The 19,682-nt window shown below is 38.3% G+C and overlaps 1 protein-coding gene across 4 annotated transcripts in view; it reads right to left on the bottom strand.

Moving 5' to 3' along the window:
• Positions 1-19,654, bottom strand: part of RPS6KB1 (ribosomal protein S6 kinase B1) — a 39,104-nt gene extending 19,450 nt beyond the window's left edge. For 2 of the 4 annotated variants that reach the window (XM_047080930.1, XM_047080932.1), the window contains exons 1-4: positions 19,443-19,651; positions 10,062-10,111; positions 8,893-9,013; positions 7,620-7,688 (exon numbers count right to left, since the gene is read on the bottom strand). In XM_047080930.1, coding sequence (XP_046936886.1) covers positions 7,620-7,688; positions 8,893-9,013; positions 10,062-10,111; positions 19,443-19,583 — 381 coding nt within the window. In that variant the 5' untranslated portion in view covers positions 19,584-19,651. Of the gene's footprint in view, positions 1-7,619; positions 7,689-8,892; positions 9,014-10,061; positions 10,112-19,442 lie in introns of all 4 variants that reach the window. The other 2 variants (XM_047080929.1, XM_047080931.1) reach the window with 2 other exon arrangements.
• Between the last annotated feature and the right edge of the window lie 28 nt (positions 19,655-19,682).

Here is a 19,682-nt window from a genome sequence, read left to right on the forward strand (position 1 = left end):
CAGGGAAAGTGCAAGGTAAATCTGGAGCACTCTATTATACCAGGAAGTACTAAAAAACTGACAAGGATATGTCAAAAGGACATAGAACCCATCTTAACAGAGAGCTCTCTAGCAAAATTTGAGACAATTTGAGAACCAAAATGAATAATGAAATGGTAAAATAAAAAGTCCATATTGACTCTTAAAAATTAAATTTAGGGGCGCCTGGGTGGCTCAGTCGGTTAAGCGGCCGACTTCAGCTCAGGTCATGATCTCGCGGTCCGTGGGTTCGAGCCCCGCGTCGGGCTCTGTGCTGACAGCTCGGAGCCTGGAGCCTGTTTCAGATTCTGTGTCTCCCTCTCTCTGACCCTCCCCCATTCATGCTCTGTCTCTGTCTCAAAAATAAGTAAACGTTAAAAAAAAAAAAAATTAAATTTAAAAAAGTATGTAAGGGGCGCTAAGGAATCTACTCCTGAAATCACTGTTGCACTATATGCTAATTTGGATGTAAATTTAAAAAAATAAAAAATAAAATTAAAAAAAAATTTTTAAGTATGAAAAACTCTTTATAGAAGAATGACAATATAGAAACAAAATAATAAAAATAGAAAAGTCTCCATTTTGTAATCACCCTAGTAATATTTGATTTGGGTAAGAAACAAAGGATGATAAAAACCACTAGATGAAAGATTATTAGGATGGGGTGCCTGGCTGGCTTGGTTGGTGGAGCGTGCAGCTCTTGGTCATGAGTTCGAGTCCCATGTTGGGCATAGAGATTACTTTAAAAAAAATTTATTAGAATAGACTATTCATATCGCTAAATATTAAAAACAGTATTAGAATAAACTATTCATATCCCTAAATACTATACCATAGATGCTTATTAATTTAGGGGTGCCTGGGTGGCTCAATCAATTAAGTGTCCAACTTCAGCTCAGGTCACAATCTCATGGTTTGTGGGTTTGAGCCTCGCGTCAGGCTCTGTGCTGACAGCCCAGAGCCTAGAGCCTGCTTCGGATTCTGTGTGTGTCTCTCTCTCCGCCCTTCCCCTACTTGAGCTCTGTCTCTCTCTCTCTCTCTCTCTCTCTCTCTCTCTCAAAAATAAAAAAACATTTAAAAAAAAATTTTTTTTAGTAAATAATTTCAAAGGGAAGAGGGTACCTGTACTATGGCAAGCCTGTCAGACACCACCTTAACCAAGTGATCAAACTCAATTTCACCAAATAACAGAATAGAACATAATGTACTTCCTGAGCCCATGCACTGAGGACATAATACTCCTACAAAAAATATTTAACCTAAGTTTAAAATGTACATGTTTTTATAAGTAAACAAGGAAATATATCCAAATTAAGGGATACTGTGTAAAACAACTGACCTGAGCTCTTACATATGAAAACGCCCTTACTCTTAAGAGATACAGGGGCACCTGCGTGGCTTAGTCAGTAAAACATCTGACTCTTAATTTTGGCTCAGTTCCCATGGTTCATGAGATAGAGTCCCACATCGGGCTGACAGCACGAAGCCTGCTTGGGATTCCCTCCCTCTCTCTCTCTCTCTCTCTCTCTCTCTCTGCCCCTCCCCTCACACTCCCTCTCTCTCAAAATAAACTTAAAAACCAAAGAGAGAGAGAGAGATTAAAGAAAATAAAGATGAAACACCATGATGGCTAGAATTAACTTTCAAATTGTACAGCAAAAAAATAAAAATTCTGAATATACATAAATACACATATACATGGAAGGGATGAAGAAAGTGGGGGTAGACAAAATATGGCAAACTTAATTGGTGTTCACTGTACTATTCTAGCAACTCTTTGGAAAGTTTGAAAAATTTTAAAGATACATTATTTCTTAACTGCTCAGGAGGTTTGAAGTTGTTTTTTAAGTTTATTTATTTTGATAGCAAGAGAGATGGGGGGGTGGGGAGGGGAGGAGCAGTGAGGCCGAGAGAGAGAATCCTGCCAACAGGCTCTGCACTGACAGAGGCTTGAACTCATGAACCATGAGATCATGACCTGAGCCAAAACCAAGAGTCGGATGCTTAACCGACTGAGCCACCCAGGCCTCCCAGTTTGAATTTTTTAAATAAGAAATTATGAGAAAGTCTGAGAAGCAAAAGACTAAGAGATAAGATGAAAAATTAGTAAAGTAGAATCACAGAAGTCAAGGAAAGAGAGTTTCAAAATGCTGTGCTCAATAGCTTCAATACAACAGAGAGCTAAATTAAAGATGAATTAAATAAAGAAAGACCACTAGATTCAGCCATTAGGAGATTAGTGGTGACTTAGGGAACAAGACTTTCATTCAAATAGTAGAGTCATTAAGTCAAAGTATAGTAAGTAAAAACAAACAAACAAACAAACAAAAAACAATAAAACATGACTTTTCAAGAAATTCAGGTATGAAAGGCGAAGAGGGTGGAAGCTATAGGGAGACTTTATATGATCGAAGGATTTGTTTTACTAAACATGGCAAAGACATAAATATATTTAAACAAAGAAAGAAGATATGATAGAGGATGGAAAGAGAGAAAGAAGTGACAAAGACCCCATACAGGCAAAAAGGGATGAGATCCAAAACATAAAGAATGGGCTTAACCTTGGAAAGAAGGAAGAATACATTTCCCACTAACACTGGAAAGAAGGAAGTAAAGACAGGTGAAAATGCAGATTAATATGGTATTAGGGGTAGGGATCAGAACAGGAAGTAAAAGGAAATCACATATGACAGCCTCAAATAAAAAGAGAGGCAGTCTATTAAAAGAGGAAAGAGGGACTGATAGCAAAGTTGTAGAGAATGGAGGGAGTTGTCTAAGGACATGTAAAAAATAGTTGGTGAGTACTGGGGGTCCAAATAGGTTGGGGACTATGAATTTGTTTCAGCAGCAACCTACAAGTTTGTGTGATTTTTGCCAGCAATGTTCCAGCAGCTGACATACAGGAATAAAAGAGCATTAACAATGAAATTGATTAAGATTAGGACTTTCCTAAACATAAGGTCAATGGGGCTAGCAAGTGACTGAAATGGCAGATTATGCTGATTACGCTGGATTCAAAACAAAGTGAAATAAGAAGGGGCTTAAGAACTGCAGGAAAAAAACAAAAACGTCAAAGGACTAAAAGGTTTAGGGTCAAAGACCATGCATTGTGGGAATAAAGAAGAAAGTTATTGTTCTATTATAACCCAATACTTCAGAGATGAAGAATACAGTCATGGAGACTGGTAAAGTGGAATGGAGGTGAAACCTGATGGAGTTAAGATCAAGGAATTAGAAGGCCAAGCTATGGATTACTTACTTAATACAAGGAGAATGAAGACATCCAGGATGACAAGGCTTAAGAGTGAAGAAAAAAATGATAAAAGGTAAGAGAGGCTCCAACCCCAAAGTAGAAAGGATTTTGACCACAGTATAGAAGAGAAATGGTAACAATAAGCTTATCAGTTTTTCCCTTGAATTATATAGTAAGCAGAGTGATAGGCAGAGACTACATCTGCCTCAAACACTAAATCCTAGTTTCTAGCATAATGCCTGGCACACTGCTGGTTTTCAATTGATTCAATAAAAGAAAGAATGGAAGAAATATGACCAATCTGTGAACCACAAGCCTTTAACCAAAGGGTCTAAAATTTACAGTGTGGCCTGAACTAATACCATAGGCAATAGTATTTTGCTTCCAGGATACATTTTTGTTGCAACTGGTAAGAAAGGGAAATAGTCTTTTCCTCAACATTCCACCATAAGAAAATACCCAAATGGTACCATTCCTGTAAAAAAATCCCAAGATAATTGATAAATTCAGACAGACTGTCCAAATGCACACCTCATTTAAGATAAAAGACACCTGGTTCTACTTTGATTTCATCTTCAAGGAGGGAAAAAGAGATGTTCTTACCACATACTGAGTTCAAGAGCATTAGTATGCTCTGCTTCCAGGATAATAAAGTCAGAATAAAGAAACTCAAAGGCAGCATACAGTCATCTTAGCTAGTCAGGAATCAAAATTATGCACTTAATCCTAGCAACCTCTTTCATTATTTACCCTGTGAGCTTATTTTCAGGGGCAACAAGGGGGAAAAAATGAGACAATATCTGATTCTATAGCCAGGCTTAGGGAAAGAAAAACCCTGAGAGTAGGAGGGAGTGCTAAGCAAAAGGAGAGGCAAACAAGTTAGGTTTTAGAAGCCTGGGCCCAAAAAGGAGGTCCGACATTTAGCAATAATTAAATCTATGGATTTCCCAATACATTGCACCCATCCACCATCAGTAGAAAAAACAACATCCTCTTCTTTCCATTAAAGATACCCATGCCAGAAACATACTTCACTCAAGATAGAATTAGGACTAATTATGGTCAGCCCTGATTATAAAATATATCAAAAGGAATAAATTAACCTAAGAATCTTGACCAGTACTTCTTTCAACATTCCGAGAACAAGCATTACTACACCATCTCCAATTCTATATCTAACAGGTTTTACAGATCAATAATTAATCTAAAATGTTCCCAATGGGAAAGCCAGACAGTACATTAATTCTGACTTATTGATACAGAAACTGATGTTCAGAATATCTAAATTGCTGGAGCGCCTGGTTGCTTCTGTCAGTTAAGCATCCAACTCTTGATTTCAGTTCAGGTCACAATCTCACAGTTTGTGGGATCGAGCCCCAATGACAGCACAGAGCCTGCTTGGGATTCTCTTTCTCCCCAGAGAGAGAGGGATTCTCTCCTCTCTGTCCCTGCCCCGCTCATACACGTATGCACGTATGCACGCGCCTTCTCTCAAAATAAATAAAACATTAAAAAAAAAAAAAAAGAGTATCTAAATTGGTTCTTTAAGACAATCAGTGGGGAAGGGGAGTGGAGCACCTGGGTGGCCTAGTCGGTTAAGGGTCAGACGTCAGCTCAGGTCATGATCTCACTCACTGCTGGTGAGTTTGAGCCCCGAGTTGGGCTCTGTGCTGACAGCTCAGAGCCTGGAGCCTGCTTCAGATTCTGTCTCCGTCTCTCTCTGTCCCTCCCCCGATCTCTCTCTCTCTCTCTCTCTCACAAATATAAACAAACATTTAAAAAAAAAAAAAGAAAGAAAGAAAAAAAAAGACAATCACCAGAAGCACCTGGCTGGCTCAGTTGGAAGAGTATGGGACTCTTGATCTTGGGGTCATGAATGCAAGCCCCATGTTATATAGAGATTATTTAAATAAACAAACAAACTTAAAAAAAAAAAAAAGACAATCACCAATAAAGTTGTGGTCATAACATTTGTTCCTCACCTTGTAAAGTCAAGTCATGCATACCGCTTAAGTAAAAATCAGGAAGAAGATAAAGGTCACAGTATTACAAACGCTGTAATTTTTGTTAAAAGTCATTTTGACTGTCTTTTAATAGTTTTCTACTAAGACTTGTTTTAAGACAGTGCGATCTTTTCAGAAATCAGTCCCAAACAAAAAGAACAAGAAACCAAACACACATAATCCTTTTTCAATAAAACTAGGAAATGCACCTAACTCCACACCTCAAAAGGTGAAAACAGAGCAGGATAAAGCAATAATGACTTAGTAGAGTAGGGTATTATCAAGCCTAAATGCCTGCACAAAGAAATAACTCAAAAGAAGTTGATTCCATCCATATAACCCTAACAGGTTCAAAAATCAGAGACAAAAATAAAAAGCAAGAAGGAAAAAAAAAAAAAAAAGAATCATTAGAAACTACAGAAGATGGAGGACCAAAAACAGGTAGATTGCTACCACTTGGAAAGGTGTACTCTCCAGAAAAAGTGAAGGATCAGAGTGAAGTGCTAAAGTAAAAACTTGACTTCAGTGAAAGTTTGCATGCTGACAGGTAAGATCTCTATCTCTTCTCTCTCATCCAGCTCCAGGATGCTTTTTCTAGGCAAAAGAATAGAGGATCTGTCTCAGTACCAACTGACCTACAGACAAATATTTAGAGGTTCTTAGTCAGTTGCCAGCCAACTACACGACTATCCTACACAGATGGAACTTCTGATCAGCTTCTCAGAGTTCTATTCTTAAATATGAACCATCAGTGAAGAACACCAGACATCTAAAGAAGGCCTTTAATATGGAAGAAAAAGACTAAATCAAACTGAAAGAAAACAGAAACTTAGAAAAGAGATACAATACACAGAACAAAAGAACATTTCAAAGAATTATCATTAATACCGTCAGAGGAATAAGAAAAAATACTCTGTTTATTAAAAAAGGATGCTATAAAAAGAAAAAACAGAGCTCGGGGGAACCACAAACATGATAGCTTAAAAAAAAATCAGTAAAAGGATTAGAAAATAAATTTCTAGAAAAATCTCAGAAAGTAAACAAAAAGACAAAGAAATGGAAAAGATAAGAAAAACAGATGACGAGTTGAGGAGTTCCAATATCCAACTAACTATAAATCCAAGAAAATGGCAGAGGGGTAAATTATCGGAGACTATACAAGAAAATCCCTTAGGGCTAAAGGATTCAACTTTTAAGATTGAAAGAATAAAAATAAATAAAATAAGAAGGATCAAAAGCAAGATAATACATCACTGTAAAAAATTTAGAACAACAGAAATCAAAAGAAAATCTTAGATATCTTTAAGGAAAAATAGACCTCTACAGGAATAATGGGAATCAGTATGGCAAGGGACTCCTCAATAGAAACACTCAAGGCTAGATGGAAATAAAGCAAAATCCTGGATGAAAATGATTTTCAACTTCAAAACCACACCCAATCAAACAACTGTAAGGGTATAAAGAGGGAAATTTTCAAATATGCAATATTTCCCCAAAATTTTACCTTCATGCACCCTCTCTCAGGAAGCCACTAGTAGATAGTCACCAAAGGAGGGAACAACGGCATAAACTAAGAAAAAGGAAGATATGGGATCCAGGAAACAAAGAATCCAACACTGACAGTGCCAAGGGGATTCCAAGGATTTGATCAAAGTCCAGTAACAGCAGCTATGCCTAGAGAGCTACCAATATAGACAGGAACAGGGGAACAGAAGATTCTGATGGAATATCTACAGGAAAATAAATGGAACTGACAGACTACCTACTACAGTGGGACCATAGAACACTGGCTTGAACAGAGTTGTTGGAAGGTATAGAAGACAACAGTAGACTCAGAAAAAATGAAGCAAATAAGAGGATGGGAAGAAGAAGTGAATGAGAGTAGAGTGGAAGTCAATACACAATTCTAAAACTGAAGTGATAGCAGAATATGCTTATTACTTAGAAATATGGAGACCAGAACAAAGAGCCAAGAGAGTTACCTCAGAGGAAAATTAAGAGCTCTCCTTTCCACCCTCACCAAGCAGAAATAAAACAGGAATAACAATAATGAAACATATCTTATATTCTACGAGGACTTATTGTCTTAGAATTACATTTTCTTGACTAAGAATTTTAGGCCAAAATGTGGGTTTTATAGCAATTAAGAATAAAGTTGGTGGGGGGAGGGGGGAACTCCTGCCTGGCTCAGTTGATGGAGCATGCAACTCTTGATCTCAGGGTCATGGAGTTCAACACCCACATTGGCTGTGGAGCATACTTTAAATTAAAAAAAAAAAAAAAAAAAAAAAAAGAGAGAGAGACAACAAAGATGGGGGTAGGGGAGAGAGGAGGGAAGGAATCACCTTTTTAAGCACCTTCATGGCAAATATTTTCCCAGTATTTGCTCCTGTTACTTTCCGTACTTGAAAAACCTGGATAAAAAATACAAGTGTTTCTGTGTTATTAAAAGCTAAACTATGCTAGCCACACTCCCTTAATTCCTATTTATAGGAAACAAACAATACAATAGTTTATATTCTTATAAAAATTAGTAACACAAACACACAAAAATGAGCTAAAAGAACAGATTGTATTAAAGATTTAGTAGTGAAATCTCCTCCACAACATGGGGCCGTCCTATTTGGTCTGCTGACATCTGGTGGCAAAGCTGGTCAGTGACCATCCAATGATGAGCACTCTATATAACTTCATACATAAAATCCAAGTTTGCAGAAGCATAATACCAAAATTAAAAATTATAAAATATCTTATAAATTTCTTCCAGGAATGTCTCTGTCCTTGCTTCACATAAAACTTTAATAATAGTTGACAGGAATTACCATTTACCTATTTCTTAACTATATAGCTATATAAAACATCATCATGCAATACCTGAAATGATATGAGACTCTAAGTGCATGTGTTGCACATTCAAGATAATTAGAACACATTAGAATGTGTCCTTAAGCCTAAGAATAAACTACAAATGTCATGCTATGAAAAAATTAACCTACACAACAGCATAAATAGTTCTTAAACTTAATCCTAACTACTAAAATGGTATCCAAATTCTATCTTTTGATAGAGAATACCTAGGTATAAATTTTCTTGAGCAGAACATGCAAAGGTTAAGGTCATTTATTAGAAAGCCTTGAGCAGAACTATGAAACTAAGAAGTTCTCTTCATTTTTCTTCTCCCTTCTTATATTCTTCAGCTTCCCTAACTATTGCTCCAAATACTGCAAGTCAAAGAACACCAATTCAGATTTAGGTCTCAGTAACAGATAACAATTTAATGTGCCATGCCTGTTGAAAGGAGTGGTTTTTAAGAGGATACTTACAGGGGATACCATTTAACCAAAGGAAGGAAGGAATCTTCTAATAATAGACTTTGCCTGGCATAATTGCCTATTTATTTATGCAACAAATATCGACTGAATGCCTGTTATGTGTCAGTCTTTTATGTGTATGGTGGTAGGAAGAGAACTTCTTTACATCCCTCAAATAAAATCATGTGAAGTGATCATACCCTCTGCTGACAGCTAGCAAACAAAGATTGAAGAGGACTACTGAACCAGGGCGTAACAATTAATCTACCAAAGACAGACAACAGCTCATTTCAAAAATACTTCCTACCTTTCCATAGCCCCCTTTACCAAGTACCCGAAGTAGCTCGAAACATTCTGGTCTGATTTTTTCTGGCCCTCTGTTCACACTAGTTTCCGAAATTTCAAATTTCTCACAATGTTCCATGCCACTGGGGAGAAAAGCAAAATCAAAAGTAAATTCTCAACAAGTTAAATTGTCTTTAATATACTGTAATTGTAATCCAAAGAAGTAAAAAGGAGAAGGCATATAACAGCAAATTTACTACCTGTGCTCTGTAAACTAATGATTCAGTGACATAGTAGGTCAAGATTACGATGGATTGATAACTGTATATCTATTTGTTTACAGAACGTGCTATTATTTATTTTTGTAAGCATTAAGCACCCTCAAACTAAGATAAATTAGAACAAGTTTATTATATTGACAAAGGAAAAAAGTCTTCTGGTTATTCTTATTTAGTTCATTCAAAATGGCCATGAGATTTAGGTATTATTCAACTTTATTTGGAAACTTCAGAAAATCTGGGAACTTTCTAAAAGTACCCAATTAGCTCAAGTCTCTTTGCTACAGAAAAATTCTTGCTAATAAAATGTATCCATGCATCTTTCCGTATCTACTATTAGCTTGATTTAAAGACTCCAACACTGGCATTTATTTTGTCACTTAAATGCTTTTTACATGAGCGATCTCAGTCTCCCCTCCAACCTACGGTTTTTACTTAAGGATGGGTACAGAGCAGATTAATCTGTTCTGTATTAACCACAGTCACCTAAAAGAACTTGCCTAAAATGACTTCTGAGATTACACAAATCATTTTATAAATGATGTATTACAAGCAAAATAAGAGCATTTGACTTTGGAAGACATTTCTAAAAATTTGATTTTTTAGTAAGGAAAAAAAATCTCTATTGAACTAATAATAATTCCTAACCCACTCAGACTCATATTCAGTATACTGTAAGTCGGAATGAATACCTTTTCCTCAAAATCTATATATGATCTCAAAACACTAGATATGTTACTATATTGGTGCTAAACTCAATAAACCAAGTGCACATGTGTATATATATATCTATATATACATGACTAGATAATTAAGAACAGGTTATTGCAATCACAGGATGGTTACAAACCAGAGCTGATAAAATCTACTTGTAAGAAAGGCAGCACAAGAAAATCTTTTCACATAAACTTACAGTTCATATGGTCCAACTCCCCCATGGTCCATGCTTTCATTTAACTGACCCTGAAAAATATGTTAAAGTTTTAAAAATAAATTATCTCATAAACATAAAATCAAAATACTTAACGCTTCAGGGGTGCCTGGGTGGCTCAGTCAGTTGAGTGTCTGACTTCAGCTCAGGTCATGATCTCACAGCTTATGGGTTCGAGCCCCATGTAGGGGTCTGTGCTGACAGCTCAGAGCCTGGAGCCTGCTTCAGAGTCTGTGTCTCTGTCTCTCTGCCCCTCCCTGCTCACACTCTATCTCTCTCTCTCTCTCTCACAAATATAAATAAACATTAAAAAAAATTAAAAAAAAAAACTTAACACTTCACCCTACTACTAAAGAAGAATTAATGAAATAAACCAGCTTAAAAATTCTCAGTACTTTAATAACAGGCAAATGTGATGAATAAAATACGGTTCACAAGAATATGGGGACTTCACTTTTAATTTTCTATGACAACTAAGCTACAGATGCTACTTATCAATGATCTACAAATAAAACCAGGTGATTGTTCCTTTAAAAATTACATTTATTGGGGCACCTGGGTGGCCCAGGTCATGATCTCACAGTCTAGGAGTTCAAGCCCCACACTGGGCTCTGTGCTGACAGCTCAGAGCCTGAAACCTGCTTCAGATTCTGTCTCCCTCTCTCTCTGCCCTCCCCAGCTTACACTGTCTCTTCTCTCTCTCTCTCAAAAATCAATAAACATTAAAATTTTTTTTAAAAAATACATTTATTCAGAGGCGCTTGGATGGCTCATTTGGTTAAGCGTCTGACTCTTGATTTCAGCTCTGGTCGTGAGCTTACGGTTCTTGAGTTCAAGTCCCACATCAGGCTCCATGCTGACAGTGCGGAGCCTGCCTGGGATTCTCTTCCTCCCTCTCTCTCTGCCCCTCCCCAGCTCCTGCTCTCTCTCATGCACACAAGCTCGCTCACACTCTCTCTCAAAATAAATAAACTTAAAAAAATTATTTATTCAAAAAATACATTTTGTGTATTATAAAACTAAAGCACCACATTCTGAGTTACTAGATCAAACAATTTACACCAAGTGGTACTCTGATATGCTTCTGAAGCACAAAAACTAACACAATGTTATAAGCCTTATGTAACTACAACCTAACTAAGCCTAAGGCAACCACAACCAGTTCACAATATTGTAGTGTATGATGTGGCTGACCAAAGCAAAATAATTAAGCACTACCCTCAAATTGTCAGGAGTCATGTTGGCCAAATATTCATTCTAACCATAGTATAAAGGGATGCAAAATTTAACTAACCTTCTGTACACTAACAATGAACAATTCAAAAATGAAATTAAGATAACTCTGTTCAGGGGCACCTGGGTGGCTCAGTCAGATAAGTGTCCGACTTCGGTTCACGTCATGATCTCGTGGTTCATGAGTTCAAGCCCCATGCTGGGCTCTGTGCTGAGAGCTCAGAGCCTGGAGCCTGCTTTGGATTCTGTGTCTCCTTCTCTCTCTCTGCCCCTCCCCTGCTCACGCTCTGTCTCTCTTTCTCAAAAATGAATAAACTTAAAAAAAAATTTTTTATTAAAAGATAACTCTTCAGAATAGTCAAGAATAAAATAGCATCTATTAGAAAAAATTTATCAAAAGAAGTGTAAGACTTGTACATTTGATAACTACAAAGCATTGCTGAAAAAAATTAAAGAAGGGAGCCTGGGTGGCTCAGTCAGTTAGGCATCCAAATCTTGATCTCAGGGCCATGACTTCAAGCCCTATGTTGGGCTCCATGCTGGGCAGTGGAGGCTACTTAAAAAAAATAATAAATAAAAAATAAATACCTAACTAAATCAAAAGACACTCCATGTTCATGGATCTGATGACTTAATATTGTTTAAGATAGTTATACTAACCAAACTGGTCTACAGATTCAACTCAATACTATCAAAATCCTATGTTCCTTTCTTAAAGAAATTAAGCTGATCCTAAAATTCATACAGAAATGCAAAGGACCCAAAGTAGCCAAAACAATCTTGAAAAAGGAGAACAAACTGGAGAGCTGACATTTCCTGATTTTAAAATGTACTACAAGGGTGCCTGGGTGGCTCAGCCAGTTGAGTGTCCAACTTCAGCTCAGATCATGGTCTCACAGCTCATGGGTTCCAGCTCTGAGTCAGGCTCTGTGCTGACAGCTCAAACACTGGAGCTGTTTTCAGATTTGTGTCTCCCTCTCTCTCTGCCCCTACCCCCACGCAACGTGCTCTCTTTCTCTCCCCCTCCCTCCCTCAAAAATAAACATAAAACAAAATGTACTACAAAGCAACAGCACCTAAGACAATGTGGTACTGAGATAAGGACAGATATATAAATCAATAAAATAGAATTCAGAGCCCAGAAATAAACTCTTACATCTATGGTCAACCAATTTTTTACAAAGATGCCAAAAAAATTCAATAGAAAAGGGACACTCTTCCAATAAATGGTACTGGGACATTTGGATATCCACATGAGAAAAAATTGCTTTGGACCCCTACTTCACACCATACTTCCCCATACTAAAAAGTTAACTGAAAATTGATCACACGTCTAAATGTAAGAGCTAGAACTATAAAACTCTTAAAAGACACGTAGGATGGAATGAATCTTCATAATCTTGGGGTAGGAGATGATTTCTTAAGACACATCACCAAAAGCACAATTAAAGAAAAAATCAATAAATTGGACTTATTCAAAATTTAAAGCTTTTGCACTTCAAAAGGCAAAACCCACAGAATAAGAATATATGAAGGGGCACTTGGGTGGCTCAGTCCATTAAGTGTCTGACTTGATTTCAGCACAGATTATGATCTCACAGCTGGCCCCGTGTCAGGCCTTGAGCTGACAGTGCAGAGCCTGCTTGGGATTCTCTCTCTCCCTCCCTCTCTCTGCCCACCCCCCTGCATGCGTGTGTACATGAGTACTTGCTCTCAAAATAAATATTTTATTATTTTTTTAATGTTTATTCCATTTTTGAGAGACAGAGAGAGATAGAGCAGGGGAGGAGCAGAGAGAGAGAGCGAGAGAGAGCGAGAGAGAGAGAGAGAGAGAGAGAGACATAGAATCTGAAGCAGGCTCCAGGCTTCCAGCTGTCAGCACAGAGCCTGACGTGGGGCTCGAACCCATGAACTGTGAGATCATGATCAGTGAGCCAAAGTCAGACACTCAAACAATTGAGACACCCAGGTGCCCCATAAATAAACATTTTTAAAAAACAATATATGAAAACTTCTGTAACTCAAAATCTAAAACAACCTAATTCAAAAAAAATCATTTAGAATTTGCATAGGTATATCTCCAAAGATACACAAATGGTCAATAAGCACATGAAAAGATGTTCAACATCATCTGCCATTAAAGAAATGCAAATATAAACCAAAATTATGCTGAAATACCCCTTCATATCCACTAGGATGGCTATAATTAAAAAGACAGAAAAACAAATTTGGCAAGGAAGTAGAGAAACTGGAACACTTGTACACTGCTGGTGGGGAATGTAAAATGGTACAACCACCTAAATAGTTTGGCAGTTTAGGGGTGCCTGAGTGGCTCAGTTGGTTAAGCAACCGACTCTTGATTTTGGCTCAGGTCATGATCTCATGGTAGTGAGAATGAGCCACGTGTCAGGCTCTGTGCTAACAGCGCAGAGTCTGCTTGGGATTCTCTCTCCCTCACTCTGTCCTTCCCCCAGGTGCAGGCGTGGTCTCTCTCTAAATAAATAAACTTTAAAAAAGTTTGGCAGTTTCTTCAAAAATTAAACATAGACTTACCATACGACACAGCCAATCTACTCCTAGGTATCCATCAATAAAAATAAAAATACATGTTCCACAAAGACTTGGGCACAACTGTTCATAGCAGCACTATTCGCAACAGCCAAAAAATGGGAACAACTCCAATGAACACCAACTGGTGAAGTGATAAATAAAATGTGCTTGATACATACAATGGAATACTGTTTGGCCGTACGTATATATATACTATGACATGGATGATTTTCAAAAACATTAAGTGAAAGAAGCCAGACACAAAACTCTACATACTGTATGATTCCATTTATACAGAATGTCCAGAAAAGGCAAATTTATAGAGATGGGAAATAGACCAGTGGTTGCCTAGGGACAGAGGTGGCAATAAGGAGTGACTAGTTTCTTTCAAGGGTGATAGAAAAAATGTTCTAAAACTAAATTGTGTGATAGTTGTACAGCTCTGTAAATATACTAAAAGTCACAGAATTGTTATAAAAATAACTTTGCAGAACTCAGTTATTAATATTATAAAACACAGCTTTAAAATGAGTATTCTTGAATATAGTCTGGTTATGAGTCTTTCAATATATACAAAAGGGCATAACTTAATTGGGCTCTCAAAAATGCTAAGTTTTTGTAAATGTTGAATCACTAAATTGTACACCTAAAACTAGTATTACACTGTAGGTTAACTAACTGGAATTAAAATAAAAACTTTAAAAAAATGGTAAGATTTGAAGTTTTTCTTTATAATTTTAGAACAATTCAAAAAATATTTAAGTGAACACATCTTTCTTCAAAGGTACCAGTCAGTACAAACTACACATAGAAAACTGATAGTATTCTTAAACAAGGGATGTTTAAATGCCCCCTAAACCGCAAATTTCAGTGGAAATTTGCTCATGGTGTGAGCAAGTCAGAATGAAGTCTAACATTAGGGATGTATGTTTCAGTATTCAACTGAAGCAAATGGATAGGTCAGTATCAAGGGAAAAAAATTCTTGCAGTTTCAACTTGATAGTTTCTTCTTGGGGGGGAAGGGTAGGGGTAGTTATGCTTAAAGGTTTTTTGGTTGTTGTGTTTTTTGTTTTTGGTTTTTTTTTTTTTTTTTGGTCTCTGGTACTTCACATAATCACCCACAATGGCTTCACTTTAAAGACAAAAGACTAACTTCTCTCACATGTGATAAAACTGGTAATATATAATTGTTTTTACTTTAATGGTAGTTTTACTTAATTTTAAATTAAAGACCACAGAGTAGTTAACAATAAACCAAGACTTTGAAGCCACCTAGAAGGATATGCCCTGTGGCTATGTTTCATTTCCGGAGCCAGCCAGGCCTGTATTACCACCTGCATCTGTGTTTATAACTTCCTACCGTTACCTTCTGGAGAAGTATTTGAGGCACAATGCTTTTCTGCTACTCAACATTACCTTTAGAAAAGTCTTATATCAGAAGTATCAGGTTAACACTATGTAATATTTACTGACAACTCTCTTTCGTAGGAAACTCTTTAGATTTTTTTAAGCTTTATGACCCATCCAATGCTTTTTTTGTGTGCCACTATGATTGACAAAGTGAATCCTGCTCATCTAAGGTACTATACATGATTCAAACCAGACCACCAGAATATTTCCACAGTTTTAAATTAAAATTGTATATAAATTCAAGTTAATATGCCTAAAATCCCAATGAAAACGAGCACATTTTATAAAAATGTAAATAAATTGTAACAGAATGGGTGGAATATCCTCAATCCAGTTATTCATTATACTGTTTATCCACTTGCTTGTTTGTTCACAGACATTTCCTTATAAAATAAGATTCAGTCATTAAAATGAGTTGGAAGAAAAGGAATAAACCTTGCTCAAAATCTTCAGCTACTTAAAAGTGCTCCATGGGACTCCCGGGTGGCTCGGTCAGTTAAGTGTCCAACTCTTGATCTTGGGTCAGGTCATGATCTCATGGTTCCTGAGATCGAGCCCTGTGTCAGGCTCCACCGTGTCAGTGCAGGACCTGCTTGGGTTTCTCTCTCTCCCTCTCCTTCTGCTCTTCCCAAAATCATATGCATGCAAGTGTGCACTCTCTCTCAAAATAAATAAACATGAAAAAAATTTAGAAAAATAAAAATGCTTTATAGAACCTATTACAATGCAAGATAAGAACTGATGAGATGTTATTCTGTAATTTTTCATAGCTGCAAATATTTGCAATAGCAGTTTGTTCTCAAAGCACTAAAAATTTTTTGCTCACTAAAAATCTGATATCCCAACCTGAAATTCATGCAGTCTCTGTGACTACTTCAAATTTTGAATTAGTAGAGTAAAAGTTAAGGATTAGACTCTTCTATTACTCTTTTAACTTTGTGTCTCCACAGAAAACAGGTTTCCAACATTTTCATAACCTAATGAAAATCTCTAGAGGAAAACTTTCCCTTAGTTTCAACTCACTCTCTCCAAATTATACCATCACCAGTGAAAAACAGACAAACAAAAAAGACCCAAATCCACCTATCCTCCTCCCAAAAAACCCTCTCACCCACTGCTTTTTAACATAGTCCTTTGAGGTATTCAGAGTCTTTTTCTAGTTAGGTAACGGATATTCAGCTTTATCCATAAATGCATTCATTTACTCGCCTCATCCTTTACACACTGAAGAAATTAACTATGCTGTGTAAATACACAGGTTTCCTAATACAAATTCACTGTAATACATCTAAAAAGGCATACATGTCTAAATAGGACCAATAATTAAAAAAAATACTAGTTTCAAAAATGCACCTCTAGTATAACTGCATTTATTAAGTCTCTAAGCATAGATGAGGATAAACTTCAATGTTTGGTTCCTTGGCAACGAGTAACACTGACAAGCTATATATCCATGAACCACCTAACTGCTTAATATGCCAGAATATTTTAAGAGGACAGTAGTTTATATACTTTATCTCACATAATCCTCATTTTACAGAAAAAAACGTGTCAGAGAGCTTAAGCAATTTATTCTAGGTCACACAGCCAGTGACAAGGCCTGGAGGGATGTGAATTAACTTCTGACACACTGCAAAGAGGTACATTATGAAAAAGACTAGTAAATGCAATGAAGCCATGCAATGAAGCTTGCAAGCTGAAAGGAGTCAGAAGATACTACCAGTAGTTACCAATGTGGCCTTGTGTAACCACCTCTCTAGTTTATGCCTCAGTTTCCTTACTATGAAATAAAGAAGTGAGGCTACTGTGTTACGAACCAATGTTTTAAAAGTTTGTGTACTAAAGGTAGTAAATTCACAAATGGCCAGATTTTCTAAGAATCTAAACTTCTTTCATTTTTCGGAATTTGTAAATCTGGGGGCACCTGGATGGTTCAGTCAGTTAAGTGTCCCACTTTGGCTCAGGTCACGATCTCACAGTTTGTGGATTTGAGCCCCGTGTCAGGCTCTGCACTGACAGGTCAGAGCCTGGAGCCTGCTTTGGATTGTGTCTCCCTCTCTCTCTGCCCCTCCCCAACTCATGCTCGCGTTCCCACAAGCTCTCTCTCTCTCTCAAAAATAAACATTAAAAAAAGGGGGGGGGGGCGCCTGGGTGGCTCAACTGGTTAAGCATCCAACTTCGGCTCAGGTCATGATCTCATGGTTCGTAGGTTCGAGTCCCACACTGGGCTCTGTGCTGACAGCTCAGAGCCTGGAGCCTGCTTCGGATTCTGTGTCTCCCTCTCTCTCTGCCCCTTCCATGCTCATGCTCTGTCTCTGTCTCAAAAATAAATAAAACATTTTTTAAAAATTAAAAAAAAAGCTAACTTTAACTCCATAGGCAAATGTATTAAAAAGGACAACTTTCTTTTTAAATTTTTTTTTTCAATGTTTATTTATTTTTGGGACAGAGAGAGACAGAGCATGAACGGGGGAGGGGCAGAGAGAGAGGGAGACACAGAATCGGAAACAGGCTCCAGGCTCTGAGCCATCAGCCCAGAGCCTGACGCGGGGCTCGAACTCCCGGACCGCGAGATCGTGACCTGGCTGAAGTCGGACGCTTAACCGACTGCGCCACCCAGGCGCCCCAAAAAGGACAACTTTCAATACCCACCTTATAAACTGTGTGATTTTTATTTAGACTCATTTGATTATGAAAAGAACAATATATTTTAGCCCACTTAGTTTCTTAAGATGTTCAAAATTGTTTATGTATAACATCCCAATGTTTTTGGCAACCAGTAAGGTACAACTTACTTTCCGGAAGAGGAAAATCAGGTGAAAAATAGGGAAGCCACTTATATAGTTAGAGCAAACATCTGACACCAGTGGTTAACTCATGTACTGATCTAGACAGTGGGATTTAGAATTTAAATTATCATGAGGTTATCACTGATGATCATTTGCCCAGAATAAGTGATTTAGCATGACAACAGTATTTTTGAACATCAAGTGCAATTTGTGATCTTTCAATAAATTTATCTTGAAAAAAAGAATGACATTACACAAAGAATAACAAACTAATAGGGTGCCTGGGTGGCTCTGTCAGTTAAGTAACCAGATTCTTGATTTCAGCTCAGGTCATGATCTAGCCATTTGAGTTTGAGCCCCCTGTCCAGCTCCAAGCTGACAGTGTGGAGCCTGCTTGGGATTCTCTCTCTCAAAATAAACTTAAAAACAAACAAACAAACAAACAAACAAACTATTAAGACAGCAAAGGTAAAAGCAAGCTATGCATTAGGAAAATTCTAAATTTAGTACCCTAAATTACAGCAAGGAAAGCCCTCACACCACCATTCACAAGTCTCAGTTCAAGCAATTTATTTTTGGCAAACCAAATCACAGCTGTCAACGCTGGGTTTTTTCCACCCCAAAATTACACGAAGTATTCTGAAAAAATGTAGACATCTTCAACTAGGGTAAAAGTTACAAATGCCGTGTGTCGTTAGAGATGCTTTAAAAAAAAAAAAAGTCACACGGAAATGGGGGTGGGGGGGTTAAAAAAAAAAAAAGCAAACAGACAAACCCTGGAAGATGCAGCAGAGCCCCCTTGCTCCCGAAATAAAACTCCTGGTGGCTGTAACAGCAGCGGCAGCGCTACTCCCGACAGAAGTTTTCAGCTGTCACTTCTAACAGCTGAGCGCTTCCTAGGAGAGAGCGACAGGCCGAGAAGAGAGGTGGTTGTGGGAGGTCTCAAGATTTTAATACTTGAAATTTACAGTCGAAGGAAAACCCTTCCGCACTTCACCTGCACTTACGGGACACCCAGTAAGCGAACACCCCTTCCCCCCAACATGCGCTTACACCACTCGCGCCCCGCCACATTCAAGTTCAACAGCTCAAGGAATTGACCACGCGCCCTTTTCGTTCACTCCACAAACAGACTGCTCCGGGCTGCGCTGATTAGGAGCTATGGGCGCGACCTGCACCTGCGAGTCCTGGAACGGCCTCACACCTAGGGCCAGATCCACCCCGCCCGCTCCCCTGTCTCATACAGCGCGGCGCCTGTGCTCCTCCAAGAGACTACTCGCGCCCCCTCGGGTCTCCGCGCTCTCGGAAGCGCCAGGCTTCCAGGGCCCGCGCCGCCGCCCTGGCCCTGTCACCTCGGGCCCCCCGGGACCCCGGGCCTCACCCCCTCCTCCAGCTCATCCTCAGAGCCCGCGTCCTCTGGCTGGTCCAGGTCTATGTCAAACACTCCTGCCATGTCCTCAGCTTCCCTGTCTCGGAAGTCCGGCGCTGGGTAAAAGCCGTCCCGCCTCCGTCGTCGCCTCATGGGCCCGGACCCGCCGCAACCACCGCCGCTGCTGCCGCCATCACCGGCTGCTTGGGCTTAGTGCGTCTGCGCTTAGGCCCTAGACTGGCTCCTCAAGTT

The sequence above is a fragment of the Lynx rufus genome, unplaced genomic scaffold (assembly GCF_022079265.1).
Source record: "Lynx rufus isolate CCGP_SWC_20201006 ecotype Redwood Valley unplaced genomic scaffold, mLynRuf1.p SCAF_18, whole genome shotgun sequence".
NCBI classification, from domain to species: domain Eukaryota; kingdom Metazoa; phylum Chordata; class Mammalia; order Carnivora; family Felidae; genus Lynx; species Lynx rufus.